This window comes from Acyrthosiphon pisum, chromosome A2 (assembly GCF_005508785.2).
Source record: "Acyrthosiphon pisum isolate AL4f chromosome A2, pea_aphid_22Mar2018_4r6ur, whole genome shotgun sequence".
NCBI classification, from domain to species: domain Eukaryota; kingdom Metazoa; phylum Arthropoda; class Insecta; order Hemiptera; family Aphididae; genus Acyrthosiphon; species Acyrthosiphon pisum.
This window is the reverse complement of record NC_042495.1, coordinates 57,877,146-57,901,260: the sequence shown is the minus strand read 5'-3', so window position 1 is coordinate 57,901,260 and position 24,115 is coordinate 57,877,146. Positions and strand designations below refer to the sequence as shown.

Below are 24,115 nucleotides of genomic sequence, written 5' to 3'. Positions count from 1 at the left end.
GCGTGTTAGGACATACATTGTTTATTATTAAAATTAATAAAAAAATCCAGTTTGTAAAACTAAATTTTATATAAAAAAAAAATGTATTTATATTTGACACACATACATGCTTATTACAAAAATACATATATTATATTCAACTGATACAGCTTTTAACGAAATCGGTTACAACAAAATATCGATTATATTATTGTCATTTTTCAAGGTAGGTATATTTCTATAAAATTGGAGCGTATTCATATAATTATATTATTATAATACTGAATCTTTTTTTAAAACAAAAAAACAGAAATTAAAGTGATACCGATTTATACTGTGTGATGTGTATAACTATATCATATATTATGTAATATAATATATAATATGCATATACTTACTTAATAAGTTATATAATATGCATGTACTTAATAATTTATCTTTTTGAACAAAACATCCACCGAGTATAATATTTTGTACGGCTTAGTTAAAATAGGTCCTACACAGAAATCAGAAATTACAAAATGTTGTTGATTATACGAATATAATTTGTTTCATCAAACAGTAACATCGATTTAAAATATTATTATACTACCCATGTTCTAAAATCTTATGGTAATATGTGAAACGACCGGTGACAGGTCAAAATATCTTCGAAATAATATCTTTAGTCAAAATATCGTATGGCAGAAATGTCTTTGGTCAAAATTTTTTTAAGCTAATTTTTTAATTTATATTCATAAAATGAATTTATCTCTATACCCTCAAATATACGTCGAAAGACCTCCGGTGGTATGTCTTGTGCATCGCTTCAATATGGAAAGTCATACGCTTCTTAAAACATGAGCAAGTGTTACAAGAGGTATTTATATTTCATCTTATTTAATTTATTTATTTACTTACAAATAGAATTATATATAGAATTACATGATATCAGGTTCGATTGGAAAAACGTTTATCGGGAGAAGCAAGCCCAACACGTTGTAAAAAGTATAGAGATCATGATAAAAAAATAAAAATAATCGTGGAAAATTGCTCTAAAATACCAACAGTTTAATATTTAAGAGGTTTATCTTATAATGTCCAGTATTAATTAATCACTAATATGAATTTAAATAATTCATTTTTAACTATGATTTTTTCAATGTTTTTTTTACAATAATAATTTTATAAGGATCATACTAACACTATATTATTAAATAATTATTATACATTTTGTACACAATATATTTATACAGGGTGTGGCGTAATGGACTCCCACATTTCCGAGGTGAATTAAAAATAAACTATACAAGATATGGACATTTTTTTTATTTATTGAAACTATATTAAATAAGGTTTTCTTTAAAGTTATTTTTTAAAAATTATGTCGTCCAAATGATTGCCTTTTCGAGCGACGCACATTTGGAACCATTTTTTTCAGTTACTGTCACTTCCAATCACTTCCAAAAAAAAAAAAAAAATTGAAGAGTGAAAATACTGATGCTATCTGGTTTCAACAGGATGGGGCCACAGATCATAAGGCCCGTTGTTTTCACGATATTTTACAAGAAATATTTCTTCTGGTCACCTGATCTCCTTAGGGGAAAACATTGCATGGCCTCCTCGCTCCCCTGATTTGAGCCCATGTGACTATTTCTTATGGGAATACCTAAAAGCTGAAGTTATCAAATATCGACCTAGAACCATTGAAGAACTAAAGGAGGCTATTCATCAAGTAATCTCTGGGATTCCACTCGATATGCTGGCGAGAGTAATGGAAAACTTTCGAGAACGGCTCCAAATGTGCGTCGCAACCATTTGGACGATATAATTTTTAAAAAATAACTTTAAAAAAAACCTTATTTAATGTAGTTTCAGTAAATTAAAAAAAAAATATCCATATCTTGTACAGTTTTTTTTAAATTCAACTCGGAAATGTGGGAGTCTATTACGCCGCACTCTATAAAAATAAAATAAATAAAAAATATGAATAAACATTTTTAAAAAATCAGTTTAATCGATATTTTAACCTAAGACATTTTTGTTATAAGATATTTTGACCAAGATATTTTAACCGAAGATATTATGACATGAAACTGAAACGACCTAAAACGGTATTTACTATTATAGTGGTACAGTGGCGTATTTACGGAGAAGGGGATCAAGGGGATCAATCCCTCCATAGGCTGTATGTGTATATAATATGTGAAAGTTTTCGGGGTCCTAACTTGAGGCTTCTCACTTTAAAGGCCGGGTTACTGGATAAAATCATACCCCGCTCCCTCCAAGACAAAAACCTAAATACGCCACTAAAGTGGTACGTACTGCACTATATTCAATGTACAGTGTGATTATTTGAACAGTGAAAATTAACACTCAATTTTAAGTAAAATATTTTCAAGAAAATTTCAAAAAATTAGGTATTACTACTTTTCAATATTATAATGAGTGTTCACTGTGTTAATACTTAATATTATCACATTATTAGGTAGGTATATACATAAACATTAAACAGGTATCTACAATGATGTCTCATATAATTTATTTTAAATCTTACACAACTATTTGAATACTGCTCAATATAAATGAACAATTCAACTGCTGAAATATATACACTAATATAAGATTTTATAAATTTGCCATCTTGAAAATGCATAAGCAAGAATTTTAATTTAAATTTAAAATTTAGGGAAACCAGATATAAAAAAAAATTAAAATAATCGTGACTCTCAGACTTGGCAATGGTTTTCCGAGATCTCATTTCAAAAATATTAATTTAAATTTAAATAAAATACGGGGATAAACGCTTCAGTGAGACAGTCTGTATATTTTATTTATATAAGTGATACATGGTGGACCATGACGGTGGACCTTTCGTTTTGGGTTGTACTCTTATCAGGCCATCCTAAGGGATTGTGATGGGAAAAGGATTTCAGATGCCCCGATTGCCCTTTATGGTATGATCTAGATCACTGGGATCTTCGGCAATTAGTTCAATTGGTATTGACGGATATAGCCCGGTTGTTGGCATTCGCTGAGTAGTAGAAAAAGAAGAATGCCAAAAACATGACAAACGCAGAGGGGAACGTTAACCTGGCCACCGTGTCGATCCTCATGGCCAAATGGACTTGGTCAGACGGTTTCGTCGCGATCTTTTCATTCTGCGAAATCCAAAAAAAAATAAACCATTAATTATATTTATAATTTATTGTCGTCGAAGTAGTAATAAAAATATAGTATTACTGTCACTAGTTGGACAATTACAACATGTCGAATGTTGCGTACTTGCGTGTGATCGAGGTTGCAATAAATGGTGGTAAAATATAATAGTACATAATATTATAATACACTTTATTAGCAGACCGTATTTGTTTTAGTAAGTGATAATATAATGCAAAACATATACACACAATTTAGTATTATTAACATATTGATTGGTCCGTTGTCACCATATTATTTAATATCAGTTGAGTTTACATGATAAACACCTTGTTAATCGAATCCAATCATATGTATATGATTAGTGTCCGGTTAGGGTAGGTTAAATTTGATTATAAACTATGATAACTTAACCGGGCACCGCAGGTCACGTGTAGCCAGTTGCCACCTCTTCGGTCAAGTTAACAAAGTTTATACATTTTAAAACTGCTAAATATATAATATGTGTCCCCATAATATTAAGTCCGTCTGCATAAGTAGGTAGGTACGAAAATATAGTATGGTAGTAAATATGTGAAAAAAAAACCGTGAGCGTGATCACAAGACGTGATAACTAAGTATCCAGGGGAGTTATTCCTGTGAATTATATCCGTCAAATTAATACGAATATAAAGATCGACAATTTTCCAGTATAAAATTTTGAAGGGCTAGTAAAATTTGTAAATCAAAAAACAAACATGCAGTGTTATCTTTGCGAGCTCATCGGATCTATGCAAAAAGGGCAAAATCAATGTATAAAAAAGTGAGCAAGTAGGTACGTCCTATAGGCAGCCCTGCTGTACAACATGCATGTCGAGTGTACTTATAGTACACACATTAAGTAGCTTTTTAGTTTTGTGTTAATATCTTATGTGGAATCTATTATTGTATTATATTTTTTTATCAACATTAATCATAGAGGAAAATCTAATTAAAATTGTAAATTTAAAATGTATATACAAATATCTTAAAAAGAGTCAAAATATATTAAAATTAGAACTATAAACTAGTTAAAATATTTGATGAATATTTTAACTACCTATCTATATTTACAGTAATTCGTTTTATAAATTACATAAAAATAAGTAAATCGATTTTATCGAAAATTTGTTTTGTGTAAAAATTATTGTTTTTCCCTAACTGTTTTTCTGTTGTACACAATTATTAAGAAAAGTACCGTTCATTTTTTAATTTTTACTTTTGATTATTTCATGTATTTGATGATATTATTTTCATGAGCGAATGCTGTAATGACGATCTAATATTTTTGATACCATTGTTTCACTGCATGTTTATAATGCTGAAGTTTTTTATAATGTTTTCCGGTGAGACGTCCTTCCCTTTATAGTAGATACATTATTCTGTTCTGGGCGATTAAGATATTATATAATATTATTATTATTGTTATGAGGTATCTACCTACTTTTGTTTGCTACCGTTGCGTTGTACAAGTTTTAACAAAATTTTATTTTTATATTTTTTGATGATGGTAAAATGTCGTTAATTATCATTATATACATTTGATTTTTATAAAATAATAGTGAGATTGTTGAAACCAAGATTGATGGGATTCTCATAGAGTCGTTTTTTCATTTTTATCATATTATTTTAATTATTATTACGTTCCTAGGTATTTTACCAGACTATAGGTAATGATTTAAGTAGTATATTCAGACTAAATTTTACAAAGAAAAAAATCAACCCAAAGTATCGTTAGGTATAATTTTATGACACTCGATCGCCACTTATCGTGCAATTTAAATTTTATAGTGGAATTAATTATAAATCATAATATAATAGTATTAAACTATTAATAAAACATTGATCCTAACGTATAGTAAATTAAGTATTTTAAACTACCTGTAATAAATATTTTATTATTTTTATTATTTTTTTAACGTTTTTCCTCAATATAATTTTGTCTGCAAATAGTATAAAAAAACTTACCACTTTCGGCAGAACATCTATGAGTAGTGAATGCGAACAAACATTTTGAGCACATTCCGGGCATTTAAATTCTTTGGTAATCTTCTAAAAAAAAAAAAAAAATCTATTAAAAAAATTAGGTTTCGTTAGTTTTCAGTTTATTAGGTATACAGTTTTAATTTTCAATTTTATGATAAGTTTATTTATTTTTTTCGTTTTTATTGACTACCTACAATATGTAGACAATATATCTTAGTTTCTAATGGTTTCGATGTTGATATTGGTTATCAAACCCCTGGCATTGACTATACTATAGTAAAACTATAATCACTATAGTTTTAATTTATAAACACTCATATAAAATTATCAATAACAATTAGTAACACGTACATACTATACGTGGTATTGACTGCGGTTTATTATAATATTCATCACATAATTTGGATATTTGTGTGTTGAATAAAATATATTCTGTACTATATTATAATACATGTACAATCGCAAACGGGCAGTATATTATTATTGAACGAATAGATTTATGCGCGGATTTTCAACATTGGCATGGTGTATATGGGTTTCATTAAACCTAAATGTTTCATGATTATACGCAAACCGCACACGGTCGGCTGTACAGCGAGGTAGCCTATTTAGGTACCTACCCAATAAAACTGTCGTTTTTTGTGGTTTTATAGCGTTTCCATATAACGCACAATAAAGCTGATACCGTATTACCGTTTAAATACCTTTTTATAATGTAATATTATAAAAGAAACAAAGTGCGCCGATAGACGTCGATTTACATTCAATTTTATGGTGTCGACGGCCTCGACTTCGTCATTGTTACTTATATAATACTATGCAATAATATTTAGGCTGTGCCTTGAATAAAAATGTCGATAGACGATGATTGTAGCCATCCTAATTATATACAATGTGTTAATGGAATTAGTTTCAGTATTTTTTTAAAAATTTTTTTTTTTTGTTTTATTGGTCTAAAGCCCGACAATTATGGTCATTAGCTATTGTAGGGTTGACGGTCGGTAGGATTGAAATGTTGGTATGGTTGTTACGGTTGGTTGGTAACACGTGTATGTGTGGCAAGGTTTTTTCCACTATGGACCCGGGTGGTAACATTGGCGTAAATAGGAAGGGGGCTGAGCCTCCCCTGACTAAGATTTAGCCCCCCACAAATAACCCTTATTGATTTAGATATAGGCCCTCTATTGGTTATTTTAAATAAATAGTTTTGTTAGCCCCCCCCCCCCCGAATTTTATCCATTGTTGCACCTATTGGTGGTAACCCATCCGGGAACTAGTAGCAGAGGCCCTTGCTTACTCTCAATCACGTTGCGTGATTGATTTCAGCCACTACGCCGCGCCGATCTACTTATAAAGTATTATGAACTGTATTGTTCAAACAAACTTCTTTATAACAATATGATATATGCATATAAGTAATTGAAAAAAAAACATTTAAAAAATAATAGTAGGTATTGACACAGTACCCTTCTATGTACAGTTTGACCTATAACCGAAGTGAAAAGCTAAAAGCCTTCCGTGAAACTGTTATTGTTCAAAAATTTAATAAAAGCAATACAACATCTATTTTGGTACCTTTTAAACAAAATATTTTTAGAGAGAACATTATAATGTTAGTTAACTTAACATTATAAGGACGCATTTACTTTTATACTTATTAATATAGGGTATCGATGTTTCAAATCTTTTGGTTTTTGACAAGTGAAACGATAATCAATCTCACTACACTACTGACGATTTCTATTGTTGTTATATAAATATCACTGACATTTATCGAACTAGTCAGTACGAAGATATCCTTTAAGCTAGTGAATCCAGAAGTTCGCAAAATACCATGGCACTTAATTACATTAAATATTAAATTCATTTTTTTCAGTTTAAATACAGTTGGAATTATTCTAGAAAAACAAGTTATATGCAAATTGTTTGTAAGTAGTGTCAGTAAATATGTTGGAGTCACCAGCTATACGTACGTGATTTATATACACACTGTCGATAATTATTTACCATCCACGTGAATTATAGTCACGTAGTGTTCATACGCGTTCTGTACTTCTGTATGTTATTATGTTATTAAACTAACGTATGATTTGGTAATAGAATCAAATATGATTCTTGGACTGTCTTCGTAGTTTTAATACAAAGTTTGGCGACCCGTTCTCGACGACTTATTACAGACTCCAGAGACCAAAATTGATATATAATTTTGATATTGAATTAAATTAAATTAAACGTCTGCCACGCACAAACACGGTTATTTACGCGCACGCGCCCGATGGTGTATTGTACATATACACACATACATGCAGTGCAGTAATTCGGAAGGTACGTATTTTCGTCTGAAAGGGACTGATTCTGGAACGGGTTAATCGGTTCAACGAGTTTCTGTGACAGTCGCACACACATACACACACACACATATAGCACACTGGTCGTCTGTGTGTACCTATATATTATAATATGTATAATAATATAGTTAATCCGCCATTCGCGTACGTTTCAGCTAGAGAAATTGAGCGGAAAACTATCGGTTTACCAAATCGCTGGGATATCCTGAAAATACAATTACCACGAGTATTATACACATATTATAATTGTACATTTGTACGCCGCCGAATCCGGGATATAGTTAGACTAATGTTTAATGCATTCCGATCTCCATATAATACGATGACGTACGAATGTTCTGTATTATGCACTATGCAAGTACCTACTGAGTACCTAAAACAATTAATATTATACTAATATATAATACGAGAGCATAATATTATATTGATTATCTCGGGACGTTCAAAATTCGACAGTTTCATCGCGAATTTATATTGTTATGTGTACAATATATTATACAGGTACACGCTATGGTGGTATCTATTATTGAATTTTCACATTGAATATATGCTTTAATAATTGCGAACGTTTTCGATTAATAGATATAAGACCAATTAAGTTTATTATTTTTAATAAACTTTAGACAAGAGACAGCAGTGATGTGTTTGTCGGCAATCGTCAGGGTAATCATGTAAAAAAAATTCAAAAGTTGATAAATATTACTTTAGGTTAAAAAAAATTTCATAAACTCATAACATGTTTATGTTGTGAGTAGAAGAAAAGTCATAATTTGTTTCCTGTTTCGTAGAAGAGGACGTGCTACCCACATGTATTGTATCCGTTTTATACAAATATACAAAATAGCCAAAAACTGTTTTTTACGTAATAACTTTATCCCTCTGTATATATTACCGAAATTCCACAACGCATAGGGAAGAACTTTGTCTATGACGAATAGTTTTTATTTTTTTGTATAACATTTATATCATAAATACAATTAACGTTATCAGTTTGAGAACATTAAGTTTTTTTTTAAATTGTATGATTAAAAAGGTGGCAAGTGGATGTCTCTCTATAGTAGGTTGCAAGTGGGTCATTGTATAATGGTTAGTATTAAATTTTAATTCAATGAAATAATATCATTGTATAAGAAAAACTATTCTGAGCGGAGACAGTCTAGGTATAAGACATATTATATACTTTTCTATGGTATTAAAAAAAAAATTGACCTATAATAGGTACCTGTAATAAATTCCAAATTAATCATATCACAATACCCAATAGGTACTTATAACGTGTTATACATCAAAACACTGTGATATATAATAGTATACATTAGAAGTTTCAAGTACCCAAACAAATAATATGACACAATCATAACAAAATAACTAAAATAGTTATTCTAGGATTTTTAATATGTAATTTCGTCTATTTTGAACTTAAAATGACTATAAAAATAAACTGTGTAAATGTATTTTTTAGATTTTTTGGTAACAGAATTAACTACTTACGTGTGGAATCTTGTTTTAAATTTTGAATCCTCAGATATAAAAGTTGAACATTTTATACATTTTTAACTACAAAATAATTATTCATTTTTAAATTTAATAAATGTTGTCAAAATTCGATCTTTAAATGCTTATGAAAAAAAAAATTGTGCCTATGTATCTATATATATATAAAAATGAATGTATGTGTGTCAGTGTGTGTATCCATGTTACCATGGCAACCATTTATATATTATTTTGAGATTTTCGTCGGTGTGTGTCTCCGTATTAACATGGCAACCAAATATATATTATTTTTAAATTTCCAATGGAATGTTTTGTATATAAATGATTGCCATGGTGATATGTAAAACAAATTATTCATAAATCGTTGATATTTTTTATGGGCAACGAAGTGCACGGGATCAGATATATATATAGATTAGACGTCTTTTCAGAAGATAGGCTAATTTAAAAAGGGAGAGGATCAACCCCGAGAGGGTCTCAAACAGGAATTTTGAGATTTCCGTTGGAAATTTTTGTTTATAAATGGTTGCCATGGGTTTTGAAGCTATTATAATAATAATTATTGGTTGCCGGGAAACGAAGTGCACGGGATCAGCTAGTATTTAATATATTTCAACTGCTATTATAACAATATATCAGGAGCCTTGTGTTACATTTTCACACTTTTTTACCCATCAAATAAAATTTTATTGATATTTATAGAAAAAAAAACTAAAAAATTTATAATTGACAATGTCCGTAAACTGCTCAAAACAAGTTAAAATATTTTGAAAAGAATTAGTATAAGAATTGATAAAATAATCATTCAGTGAACTTTTCATGTATCTACATTCTACAGTTATTCGTTTTTGAATTACAACAAAATAAGAAAATCGCTACATGAGAAATCGAATGAATATCAAATGTTGTAAAAATTTGAATTTCAAACGCTCATAAAAATTTAATTTGACTTTCCGGTAGATATTTCTTTTTTTACAATGATAGATAATCTTATAAGAAATCCTGTATTACATTTTAAAATCTTAGATTTAAAAAGAAAAATTTTTATGAATTCTTAACTCAAAATAATTTGCTAATTTTCATAATTTTTTTCATATTTTGTCAATTTTTGAACTTTAAATGCTTATCAAAAAAAAAAAAGTGACTAAGGATTTTTAATGTTTTTCAAATATCAATGTAAAAATATAGTAGGAGCCTTGTATTAATTTTTCAAGTATTTTTACCCAACAAATAAAGTTTTATTGACATTCATAGAAAAAAAAAAACTAATAAAATAGGAAACTGAAATGTCCCTAAACAGTTCAAAACAAATCAAAATATTTTGAAAATTTTATAGTGTATAGAAAATTCAAATGTAAACATCTAGTGAAAATTACATGTATCTAAGTTCATTTGTTTAAAAGTTACACCAAAAACTAAAGTCGATTTTGCGTAAATATTCCCGTTTTTCCTTAATTTTTCTTCGGTTTTTCACGGCGCTTTTGAAAATGACTAAGCATTTTGACCTCTCCAATGCACCAACAATATTCACTTTCCCATCGAACAAGATACTGAAGTTGAAAATGGAATCATTATTTCGACAACTTATCGTGTACACAGACACAAAAATAATACACACATCATTGTAAAATCAATACATTCATCGCTCCGCTTAGAATCTAAAATGATTACCTAGTTAATTTTAACAAAAAAATTAAAACGCTAAGTCATAGATAAAGTTTTTCTCTATACGTTGTGGAATTTTGGCAATTCTTAAATACAGAGAGAGTAAAGATGTTACGCACAGTTTTGGCTATGTTGTACATTTGTAAGACGGAGACAACATATGCGGGTAGCACGTCCTCAAGGCGCCCGGTGCCAATGTGATTTTGTCCTCAAAAACACGGTTTACGAGAATAATGATCCTGCCCTGTAGTGTTAACCAAATTTGATAATTTTTTTTTTATTAGTAGAGGAGAATATTCTACAAGCCGCATGGAACTCCTTTTTTCGATATTTTCATCTCAAACTTAATTATGAGTCTTTAAAAAAAAGACAATTTTTAGCTTTTTTTATAAATTTTTTTATACTATTATTTAAAATAAAATACAAAATCAGAGATCGATGCGGGCTGTAGGAAGTCTTCTTCTTTCAGATAAAAAAATAGTCATCAAAATCCGACAATTCTATAAAGCTTGAGAGTTAGGTATTCCCATAAAGTAATTTTTTTCGATATAATACACCCTATCAACCACCCCTAAATAGTTATCGGGTAGTAGATTAGTGGAGAAGTCTTATAATTGAGGTAGCAACTAAAATATAAAATTAAATTTTCAAATTTTATAGAATTGTGGAAAATTTGAAAAACTGGCACCGGGACCCTTAATAGCGAAACATGTTTTCACTAAATAGCGAATGATTGCGTCAAGTTTATAAGCTGTGTAAACAGATTGTTCCAAGCCGTGTGTTTACAAATCACAGAGCAATATGTTACGAACTAAATTTATTGGTATGATAGGGACAGTATGTTTATTAATTTGCCGTTATTTGGATGATACCGTATCGACTTTCGCTAGACGTTGATTAGTCCATATCGGCTCCAAGTATGTCACCTTGCCGTAAGTTAAGTGGCCGTATTGTATCCCATGAGTTGGGTACAGTGATGCTCGCGTGATTACTCGCTCGCTGCGCTGCTCTCGGACAAAAAAAAAATGAAAATATCCCTCGACTTGCTATGCAACACGACCATCTCAAGTAGGCATCGGGTTGGAGTCGATACGCCCACCTTCAAATGAAAAGAGAGATCCGAAGCAGACAAACGGAAGCCGATACGGATACATCGGTTTATTTCAAGGAAACAAAAACAACTTGAAATACGTGTAAAAATTTGAGTAATTACTTCTTACCAAGGTGTCTGATAGGTTTTAAGTATCAAGAATTGCTAAAAGAGAACAACAGCTTAAATTTAATACAAGTATCGCCAAGTACATGTTAGCATAATATAAACTAGTATTGACACAATTAGCGTTTGAATTTGTGTAATAACAAATAATGTTTAAATAATTAATCATTGTTTGAACAAATAATAATTTCATTAGTTCCAGGTATTTCAATTAATATTAAAACTTGAAAGTTATCATTAAAATATATGATTAATAGACTTTGTCGACACGTATTGTTCGTGGTATTTGACCGATGAAAAAATGACATTACAAAATAACTATTAATGTCGACATAACGTACCTTATATAAAAATGTCAAACTTTTTTCAAACAAAAATAAGTCATTTACTAATATGGTCGAAAATTGTAGGGCTTGCGCATTGTTCATATACATTTGAAGCGGGATTATTAACCAGAAACAAAAACGACTCAACATATTATTCTTGTCTGGAGTTCACGCGGATGTTTGTGATGCTAATCTGTACTTACTCTATTAACAAGAAAGGTTTTTTTTTCATGAGGCAATTCTACTTAGTTAAGTATTGGTTCATCATCATCACCTCGAGAATATCAGAGACCCTGATCATAAAGTAAGATGGCAAAAATGATTGTTATAATACAATGTATTACGATTAAGTAGATGATTTTATAATAGATTATCTATATCTATTAAGTATACAATATCTATTGTAGTATACAGCGTGTCCTAGAAAAATATTAAAATCTATGTTAAATATTTTTGTTCAGGAGCAGTGGCGTAGCCAGTGGAGGGGGGCGGTAGGGGCTAGAAAAAAAGGGTATCATAGAATTTGTTATTATAATGTATAATGTATATATTTTTATTTATATAGTTTTGTTATTTGTATGAAATATGACATAACTACTTTTAGTCAGCGTTATAAGCTTAACGTTTTTACTTTTTACTAATATCTAATACATGTAACATTAAATCTATACGAAACTGTACTTAAAGTATGCGTGATTTTTAAATACCCTAAACCAGGGCTTGAAACCGAAAATATTTTTTCCTATTTTGATTTTGGGTTCGGTTATCGGTATTTATTTTTTTCAATTTTAATTTCGGTTTTGAATATCGGTATTTATTTTTCCTAATTTTGATCGGTCTTAACCAGTATTCAAAATCAGTATCCAATATCGCTTTCAAGCACTGCCCTAAACGGCAAAACGTAATGTTAGATTCAATAAAACGTGTTTGTCCTACATCACAGATTAATAAATTAAAGTGACTTAATCCAACAAGATGGGTCGATCGGCATGACTCCATAATTACTTTTATGGGATTGTTTGATGTAGTTACTGATGGATTGACGATTATTTCTACATGGCCATACAGAAATTTGTCATCAGGAGCTTTACATTACTTGGTGCTATTAAGCAACCAGAATTTATTTTAGAAACTGGCTATTTTATCTGCTGGCATAACTTTACCTCTCAGTAAACTTATTCAATTTAAAAATATTAATTTAGTTGAATCCATGTTACTGACAGATAAAGAAGGTATCTTATGTATTAAAACATATCAGAACTAATGCGGAAGAATAATTTAAAAGATGTGGGCTGACCGCTCTGCTGTACCGTAGTTGTCGAGCATATCATTATAAGAAATGTGTTATATGTATACTTGAATTCAATGATAAATTAATGTATACAAAAAATTATTCTGAGTGATGAAGTTGTGTCAGCCTATACGTCTTGTATAAATAATCAAATTTAATAGTTTAAAAAAATTAATAAAAAACGGAAATATCTCATGGCTTTAAATAACGTGACTTTCCGGCGAATTTTACTTTTTGATAGATACCATATTTTAGTGGTGAGTAAAAAAAAAAGATTATTAACCCACCCTCCCCTTTGGGTGATTCCTGGCTACGACATTGTTCAGGAGTATCGCCAGTGGGTGGCTTCTCTTCCATACCTTCTGGCAGTAACCTTCATGTTATCATTTAAGCTTGTTATACAAAACTTGTATAGATTGTCAATTCAAATACAGTACAAAAAAAAAGTATTTTAGTTCAAAAAATCCAATTAAAATTAAACTTTAATTATTCAGACTGGCTATCGAATACATAGTTTATTAATTGTTAAATTATATCATGATTTATACATTTTTTTAGGTTTATTAACGACGTCATTGCGTTTGACCGAAAACAGTTAATGCTACTACGACCAATGCTATTAGTTCATCCACGTTCATCAAACAATTGCATAACTTGGAATAGAATTTTGATCGTGTTATTCGGATATATTATTACTTACCACACCACTAGGTGGTATATTATGCCGCCAAAAACTAATGATTTCCCTTCAATCGCATTTTATTTGTTTATGGATCCAAACATGTTAGACATGGTCATTGTGAATGGAGGATGTATTTTTATCCATAGTGTGGCATCTAGGTTTAGTGCTTTGAACGATGGTTGGAAACGTTTGCCAGTTGGATTGTTGGCCAGTTATGGCGAATGGACACAATCGGAAATAACAATGTCAATGGAGAGTATACGACTGTTGCATGCTGATCTTTGTGAAATAATAAACGTTTTTAGTTTGGGTTACGGTATGGTTCTGTTAGGATATTTCACATTCAGTTTTATAAGTTTATTGATGTTCACTTATTTGTACTTTGCCATTGGATATCCGCTATCTGACACATCATTTACAGCAATCATTGTTTGGTGTTTACCACTATTTATTAGGTATTCCCAATTTAGCATCTTCCATATCAGCATACTAGTGAATTCGTCATTCGCGAACGAAAAAGTGAGACATTATTTTAATTTATAATCTATCACTACTAAAATGTCTACAAAAAATTAATTAATTATTGTTTTATACTTTTATGCTAAATTGTGGTATTTGTTGAAACCGTTAATATCCAATTTTAAATATTAAATTTTATAATGAAAACAATACCAAAAAATAAGTTTTAGTTTAAATATGACTAATTCAAACATCACAAAAACTGAAAATTATTTTCAAAATTTATTACCTTACTTTTATATAATTTCAGATAAGTTTTTATATTCAATGATACCTATGTTATATGGCAGGGATGGGCAACTCAATGATACTTGAGGGCCAATTTTGAATGTACGAAAATCGAGCGGGCCAGAGAACATAGAAAGCAAAAAAAAAACCTAATGTTAACTATACGCCTATAAATAATATAATATTGTTTACATTCAATAGTTCAATACTAGATAAGAATTTATATCTACTTTTTACGATAAACATTATATCGGTTTTAATAATTTTATAAATATAATAAAATAAAATACAGAAAAATCTTAAAATTTTATATTTTTATAGACTAAATTGAAATGTAGCACGGGCCAGTGAAAAATGGTACGCGGGCCGCCAGTTGCCCATCACTGTTATATGCAGGGACTGGAACCGTACCGAAAAGAACCGGTTTTGGAACCGGACCGGAACCCTTAAATATATTTTTTTAGGAACCGAAACCGAAACCTATATTTTGATGTAGATTTTTACGGTTTTTTCGGTTTTGTCGGTTTCAAAATCCTTATTTATTTTAATTTATTATTTTATAATAATTCATTTTCTTATAATATTACCTAAATTCTGAAATAGTTACACTTAATTACAAATACCTGTCACTAAAAAGAGGTTATTAATATTATGTTCATTTTTTTATATAGTACTTTATTGATAAAAAAAAATGTCAAATAATTAGAGTTAAAACCGGTATTAACCGAAACCGAAATTCGATATTTTTGAAAACCGAAACCAGAACCGAAACCGAAATTTTCGGTTTTTGAGAACCGAAACATAAGCCCAAACCGATAAAATCATAAATTTTCCAGTCCCTGGTTATATGACAATAGTGGCCTATACTCCGGCCCACGAAAGTCCGACTGTACAAACGCGTCCTTCGCTGCACATCGGTACGTTGCCGAATAGTGAAAATAGCACCATCGCGGTAGAAAATTACGCGGTATTACTATACTCGTATCGATGTGCGATTTACGGGCAGACTCTTGTGGGCCGGAGCATAGTCATTATATGTATTTTATTTTTAAATTCTTAATAGGTACATGTCTCACTATAATTTTGTTAAACTGTAATTATTTTAATTTCTTGCCTGTTTACTACCTACCTGTTTACAGAAAAGAGAAATAATATCGTATTTACGATCTTGCCGGATTTCAAATTTACCAACTCATACAAAATTACAAGTAAATAATATTAGATTAAGTTTGTTCACACTATGCTGTTTAATCAACACAATACTATTCATAATATGAACATATATTATAATATAAGTACAAACCTCCTTTTCTCGAACTATTAAGTTACTAATTTGCTTATGTATTTAGATTAAAATGTTTATGAGTCAAATGCCTGAGTTTGAGTCCAACGAAATGACAGCCTATGGTATTTTCAACATCAATTTGAATCTTGTTTTAACAGTGAGCATCATTTTCTTAACTATTCTGTATTATAATAATGAAATACTATACACTCATTTTTATGATACCAGTTCACCTTCTTCTAAAATATAATATGGCACATAATATGCTATTAAATCATGAATAATTGTAATAGTTAATTTGTTTTAACTGATACAGTTATTTAATATTCCATTATCAGAATCTTATGGACTATTGTGTTCTATTCGTTACAGAATTTAATATTGCTGTTTGCTGGAATTCTTACACTCATACAGATGAAGGATCACGCATCCATGTCTCGTTTGTCAAAAATCGTCATGTCCCACGTCAAAATAGAATATTTAAAAAATTATACTCACGCATAGATGATATTTCATTATTTAAATAATATACAAATGTTATCTCTACATTAACAATTTGGATGGAAACAACAAGGTTTTAAATGTAATGCACTAAAAACCTAATCACTATGCTTACAAAATGCTACCACCAAAACCATCAAATTATGCAATCTCATAGAATTAAGAAATATGTTATATGAAAATGTACTAAAATCTTATGAAAAATTATAATTAATAACATCTAACGTATTCTTGAAATAAGTTTAATCAAAGTAATTTTATTAGCATAACAAACTTGTCTCTTCATTTATTTAAACTGATATTGTGGTTGTACATAAAAAACGTACCTATACCTACACAAATTTCAAATGTGCCATTTCATCGCGTTGATTATGTGTACAATATTATATAGGTACACTGTAGGTACACGTAGTATTAATCTTATAGAATAGAATATTCATACTTAATATACTTTGATAATTATGTTGAAACAAATTTTTTTAAGGTTTTCGATGAATATAAAACCAATATGGTTCATTATTTAATAAATCAAATTACATTTAGACAGTGTTGTGTATGTTGACACTTGGAATTTATGTGAAAAAAACAATTGTCAATTGTTGCTGTATAAAATATAAAAAAGCATGGTTCTTATCGGTTTGCAACAAATATTAGAAACACTATAACTTTATACCTACAATAGGTATATCAATATAAAACCTAAAAGTGCCATTTATCAATGACTATATTTTAGAGTCTGAACCGAGCGATGAATGTATTGACATTACAATAATGTGGTTTATTATTTTTTTGTGTCTGTCATCACCTTCTTGGAGAATAATAATGATTTGATTTTTTACTTCAATCATCCCTGGTAGGAAAGTGAATTTTAATGGCACTTTGGAGGAATCAAGAATAAAAAATCTTTAATATTTTTCAAAAATATCTGACACCCCCCCCCCCTTTACCCCCCTAACAAAAAATAAATAAAGAAAAACTGGCTTTTGACAAAAGATATTTTGTGAAACTTTTATAGGACATAATTACAATATTTTATTGATATAATGATATTTTAACATGCAATATTTTCGGAAAAAATCAATTCAACCTACTGTACCACTAAAAGAAAAAAAAATTAAATCCATAGCAATAATATAATAAAATATACTTGGTTATACAGACTGAGCTCAGAATCTTTTTTCGTACCTATACAACGATTTTATATCATTGAATTCAAATTTAACACATCCGTAATAATCCGTAATAGATGATCTATTTGACAACTAATGTACAGCAGAACGTTATCCACTTACCAACAGTGTTGAGTTCAGATAGCAAAAATAACATCTAGATAAATATTAGATTACTAACTAAATTAATATCTAGATTAGTATAAAGATAAAATATTCAATTTTTATCTAGATAAATATGTAGATAAAACTTTTTTATCTAGATGTTTAAATTATAATAGTTAATTTTTATTAATGCTTGACATGTTATTGGATTCTTGGTTCAGTAATTTATTAAAGGAAGCAAATCAGGAGGGTTATTTTGTATCAAAAATATATTTATTCATAAATATAAGTATAAAACATATATACTGAGCAAACAGACATACTGTACCAATTTCAATGTATGATAAATACATCTACCCCAAAATCATGGTTTAATTAGGTACTAACTTGTAATTACTCATTTACAGACGGGTGCCTTATTGCTATTGTTATAATTGATTCAGTATCCAACATTGAATTATGGTTATCTAAAAATTGTGGTAACAGCATACAATACAATATCATTGCGATTTGCCAGAAATATTATTATTTTGTACTCTTATAGATAGTATTGTGATAATATTATAATTTATAACATTTTATGTAAAATGACTAAAGTTGTAAACTATTATTGAAAAAAACACTTCCATTACACAACAAAATTTATCTAGATATTTATTTAGATTTCCGTAATTTAAATCTTAGATACCAATTAGATACTAATTTTTTTATTCATATAGATAAGATGAAGGTACTTAATTTGAATCTAGATCATTTATCTAGATATCACTCAACACTGCTTGCCAAGGTATACTCGACATACTTACTATATAGCAGAGCAACTTCTCCAGTTTTTAAATTCGTGTACAATTTCCGTCTTAGTAAAATTATTACCTTCCTTTCTTCCAACTGGGGAAGGTGCGATCGTTATAAAATAGTCGACTAGTACACTCGAATGTATACGTACCCCGATGATAACAACAATATCATCATCGTAATCGTTATCATTACAACTGTGTTGACAGGTTAACTATGCTACCGTCTGCTATGAACTCTTCGCGTAAAACGGAATTGTCTTGCCATTCGTTATAATAATAATGTTCGCACCGTATATTTTATTTCACGCCGGGCCGTTAAGAACCAAGCGCTATCACGGCTACGAGTTTATTTTAATCTTGTTAATTTTTTTATTGGCGAGATCCCACCACATCGATAGTGAGAGGTGAAAACCTTTAAAAAACTTTACACGAGACATAACGATAATGTATCGTGATTAGGGGTGACATTAGCTCACATATATTATACTATATTATTTCCATTGTCATCACAAGTGTTTCATGAAACAATGAGTGTCGCTTATTTATTTCATTTTATCGTCCTCCCGCTAAATATATAAAAAGTATATGATTAAACGATCAAGTGTCTTACGTTAAATGATTAATGAATTACCCTGTATAATATATATAATATAATTATACGTATTATTATAATAGCTTCGTAGTAATCGAGTCCTGTACAAAATGAAGAGAATTCATTGAGTTCCTTCGTTTGTAACTACACGGATAGTTGGTAAAAAATGTCATAGAAAATAAACCTTCGGAAAGAAAAGCACATGCGATTACGCGAGTGTGTGAGTGACATAGACTAATAATTTAACTATAATGTAATATTTAATAAATGTAAAATTGGAATATGATTAATTGGAATACACATTATAACATAATTTATCACCTTCATTTGAAATATTAATCTCCATTTATATAATTAATTAAATAATATTAAGTAGACAAATTTAAATAAATGTTAAAAAGTAAAATAAACACTTAAATAAACATATAGGCAGGCCATTAACGACTTAATATTATTTTAACTTTTTAACTTAACTAGTTACTTTTGGCTTTTCATTAACTTAACTGTTAACTTACTAAATTCTTTTTTAATTAACGTGATATTAACGAATTAATTTTTCATTTTAAGAAATAAGTTAAGTTAATTTATTTTGTTTTTAAATTTTATTATATTTCACCATTTCAGTTTATTTCGTTTTCATGTCGAAAAATATTTACCGTAAATTATTTAAAGTTACAAATTTATATCATTCGAATCTAACTTATATAGAAATACTGTACTTAACTGTACTTAACTTGCTCAACCTTGTAGCCAGGTATTGGTATTTACCATTCATATTTAAATATAGTTACAAATTAAATATATGATATAGGGAAACAACATTTTGACTAATTTAAACAAAATACAGTTTATTCAATTTATATTTTTGGGCATTTTTATAGTTATAAAAGTATGTTTCAATTGTTTGTTTTAAAAATTAAAAAAAAAAATAGGAATAATAGACTAGGTATCTGGTATATAGTTTTATTTAATATATGTTTAATTGTTCAAGTCTAACAAAACTTAAACTAAGACTAAGAGTTAAAACGGTTATGGGTTTATTTCTTTCAGGGTGAATTTTTTCAGTGGGTATCTTATCCATGGTATTTTTTCGTGGGTATTTTTATTTTGGATTCACTTATATGGCTATACCATCAATACACTAATCAATAAATAATATTGAAACCAAACAGTTATACTCATACCTGTTTACGTAAGAAATTAAATGTACCCTGACAGCCAGCGGTTGGCGCATTCGTGTTGCTTAGATAAAGAAAAAGACAGAATATTAGCAAATGAAAATCAATATAAATAATACATTTTAACCTCTGCGCTTGTATTAACCATACTGCCTTTAATAATTGTGAAATCAATATCGTTTCTGCTATTATTATTATTATCATGATTGTCATCATTCATACATTTGTTTTTATTGTTAGCACTTTGCAGGGTGTGTCCGTTCACAGGCGATTTCCGATATTATTTAAAACAAGCTAAAAGTCCACGAGTAAAAATCGCATAGGGCGGTCTATAATTAAAAATAATTTCGTTCGACCGATCGATTATCTGTAAACCGGATAGTTTGATATCGTGATTTTTTTTTCTTTTCAATAGCTTACAATAATTATTACCTATGTAGAAATAATAGTCCAACTCCAGGGTACATATATAAAAAATTGAAAAATGTTTCACATAATATAATTAAAATGTCAATGATGTAATTTCCAACAAGTACATATTTAATTGTGGCTGGTTATAGCCTATAGCTTAAAGTCTTGCTTAAAAATGTCTATTTTTCCTTAATTTTTTTTTGTTTTCCTCGTCGCTTTTAAAAATTACTGGGATATTTTTTAAATTACCAACTAGATTCACTTTCCCACTAGAAAAGATACTGAAGTTGAAAATCGAAACATTATTTCAACTATTTATCGTGTATATAGGCATTTGGCACACAAAAAAAAATCATCACACATTATTGTAAAATCATGATCTTCATCGTTCCACTCAGAATCTAATAATATTATAAATGAAATACAATAATAATAATATTATAAATTGTCCTCAGTAACTAATTATTTATTATACATTGATTATAATATTTAGAGAATGATTGCACAGAATGGCTTTGTTTATAATTAAATATTAATTGAACGTTTTGTTAAGATAGATTCGCCTAACTGACTAAATCATTGAAAATCTGTTTAAAAAATAAAACCCCCCACAAAAATTTGCTTCCCCCAAAAAAGTGCAGCCCAGGGCATACGTCACTGCTTGGAGTACGTTTATTTTCACTAAATAATTTTTTTTCGCAGGTACCTGGACTTTGATACGCGTTCGTTTAAATTCATTGAATGAAATTTATTTATTTATTTAATATAATATTATAAAATTACAGTCGTGATGTTTATAAAATCCAATCATTTGTAAGTCGTAGAGTTTTTTCGTACGTTTCCAAGTCGACTGATCGCAGATTATGAGGAAATACGCAGGGACGGTTTTCGGAAATGCGATAAAATGGCATATTATTATAATAATTATAATTTATATTGACGGGTCGTCAAAGAAAATCGGAGGCACCAGACCGTCGGGCGCGGCTGGAGGGATAGAACACGGTTTTTTTGGCTCACTACCTATAATTGCACTATTATAATAATAATAATAGTATTAATAATTTTTATTATCGCATGTTTTTCGACAACGATTTGCACGGCAAAGTCGGAGCGGCGTGTTCGAGTGCATGGTCAAATACCGTACAATATGCGTATATTATGATGTGTACAACGTTATCGCCAAGTCCCCTATAGCACGCCATGCGCATGTAATTGTATGCCCTTGTTTTCCAACCGGTGCGTGCATGGCCCGCTTCTGAATTTTAAATCTAGAATTTGATTACCACGGGTTATATTGTGATATTTTGATGCGGATTTGGTTAAAGCATTCACGTGTCCGAAATACATTTGCATACCCTGCAACAGATTACTTTGAATTTTTCGTTTTTGAAATGCAAAAATTAAATCGTGAACCATAATATTATATGAACCCTCACTTGCATAATATTTATAGTGTTGTTAGTATAGTTGTTACGCGTGGTTATGGTTTGCAATAAAATATTTTATACCAAATTTGATATTTTTTCAACGCAGCGCTAAGTCTATTTATATTATTTTTATTTCACTTATTGGTGAAATAAATAAACCTTTGTAACCACTAACCGTCACATTTAAATCGACACACAATTATTAATTTCATCAGCTCAAACAAACTAAATAGTAGGTATTTTATTTTATTTGTTATTATTAAATGAAACGTCGACGTACGATGTATTGGCTAAATTGTTTTGTTCGCTAAATAACACGTTTATTAGCTTAATATATTAAAATTGGAAAATACGTACAAAATATATACATACCTAATATAATACATTTGTCTAATTTTTTTTTAAGACTTTAAAAACTATAAATTAATAACTGCGGACAAAAATGATGTGGATTATACATTTTTGTATTTTGTGTTAAGTATTATAGGTAGGTAGATAAGAATTGAATTTCATATAAATTATAAAAAAACAATTAAAAAATAATTTTATTTTTTGTGATGTCTTTTATATTTCTGTATTTTAGATTCTAAGCGGAACGATGAATGTATTGATTTTACAATGATGTGTGGATTTTTTATTTTTTTTATATTTTCATTTTTTATTTTTTTTTTTTTTGTGTGTCTGTCATCACCTTTTAGGACAGTAAAAGTTCTTAGATTTTCTTCAAAAGTATCTTTTCTGATAGGAAAGTGAATCTAGTTAGAACTTTTGGGGGTCAAAAGTAAAAATTTCCCAGAAATTTTCAAAAGTATCGTGAAAAACAAAAGAAAAATAAAAAAAACGGGAATTTTTACGCAAAATCAATTTTTAAGAAAATCGATTTTTGTTTTTGGTACTACTCTTAAACAAATGACCGTAGGTACATGAAATTTTGACTAAATGTTTATATTAGCATTTTCTATACACCGTAACATTTTCCAAATATTTTGACTTATTTTGAGCTGTTTACAGACATTTTCAGTTTCCATTTTTTTTTTAGTTTTTTTTTTTTATAAATATCAATAAAATTGTATTTATTGCTTAAAAAAGCTTGAAAATTAAATAGAAGTTTCCGAAGAAAATTGTTTCTAAGGCAGATGAAAAGAATTAAAATCCATAGTCACAATTTTTTTATAAGCATTCAAAGTTCAAATATTGACATAATACGTAAAAATGACGAAAATTTGTAAATTATTTTGAGTTAGAAATTTATAAAAAATTTTCTTTTTAAATCTAAAATTTGAAATATAATACAAGATTCCTCAACAAAAATTTTAAGAGAGTTTGAAATTCATATTTTTACAACATTTGATATTCATGGGATTTCTCATGTAACGATTTCCTTATTTTGTTGTAGGTAATTAAAATACGAATGACTGTAGATACATTAAAATTTCACTGTATGATTATTTTATCAATTCTTATACTCTTATTAAAATTTTCAAAGTATTTTGACTCTTTTTGAGCTATTTATGGACATTGTTAGTTTTTAGTTGATAGTTTTTTTAGTTTTTTTTTTTCTATAAATATCAGTAAAATGTTATTTGATGGTTAAAAAAGCATGAACATTTAATACAAGACTCCTGATATAATGTTACAACAGCAGTTGAAAAATATTAAAATTACATTCGCACAATTTTTATTAATAAGCATTTATATTTCGAATTTCAACAAAATTTATCAAATTTAAAATTTAATAATTATTTTGTAGTTAAAAATTT

At 29.0% G+C, this 24,115-nt stretch overlaps 1 protein-coding gene across 3 annotated transcripts in view; it reads right to left on the bottom strand.

The window, feature by feature from the left end:
• Window positions 1-268: 268 nt before the first annotated feature.
• The window catches only part of LOC100162616 (glutamate-gated chloride channel), a 99,981-nt gene continuing 76,134 nt past the window's right edge, over window positions 269-24,115 (bottom strand). For 2 of the 3 annotated variants that reach the window (XM_029490208.1, XM_029490209.1), the window contains 2 exons: window positions 5,104-5,187; window positions 269-3,119 (listed from right to left, as the gene is read on the bottom strand). In XM_029490208.1, coding sequence (XP_029346068.1) covers window positions 2,952-3,119; window positions 5,104-5,187 — 252 coding nt within the window. In that variant the 3' untranslated portion in view covers window positions 269-2,951. Of the gene's footprint in view, window positions 3,120-5,103; window positions 5,188-21,401; window positions 22,285-24,115 lie in introns of those variants that run through there. The other variant, XM_029490210.1, reaches the window with a different exon arrangement.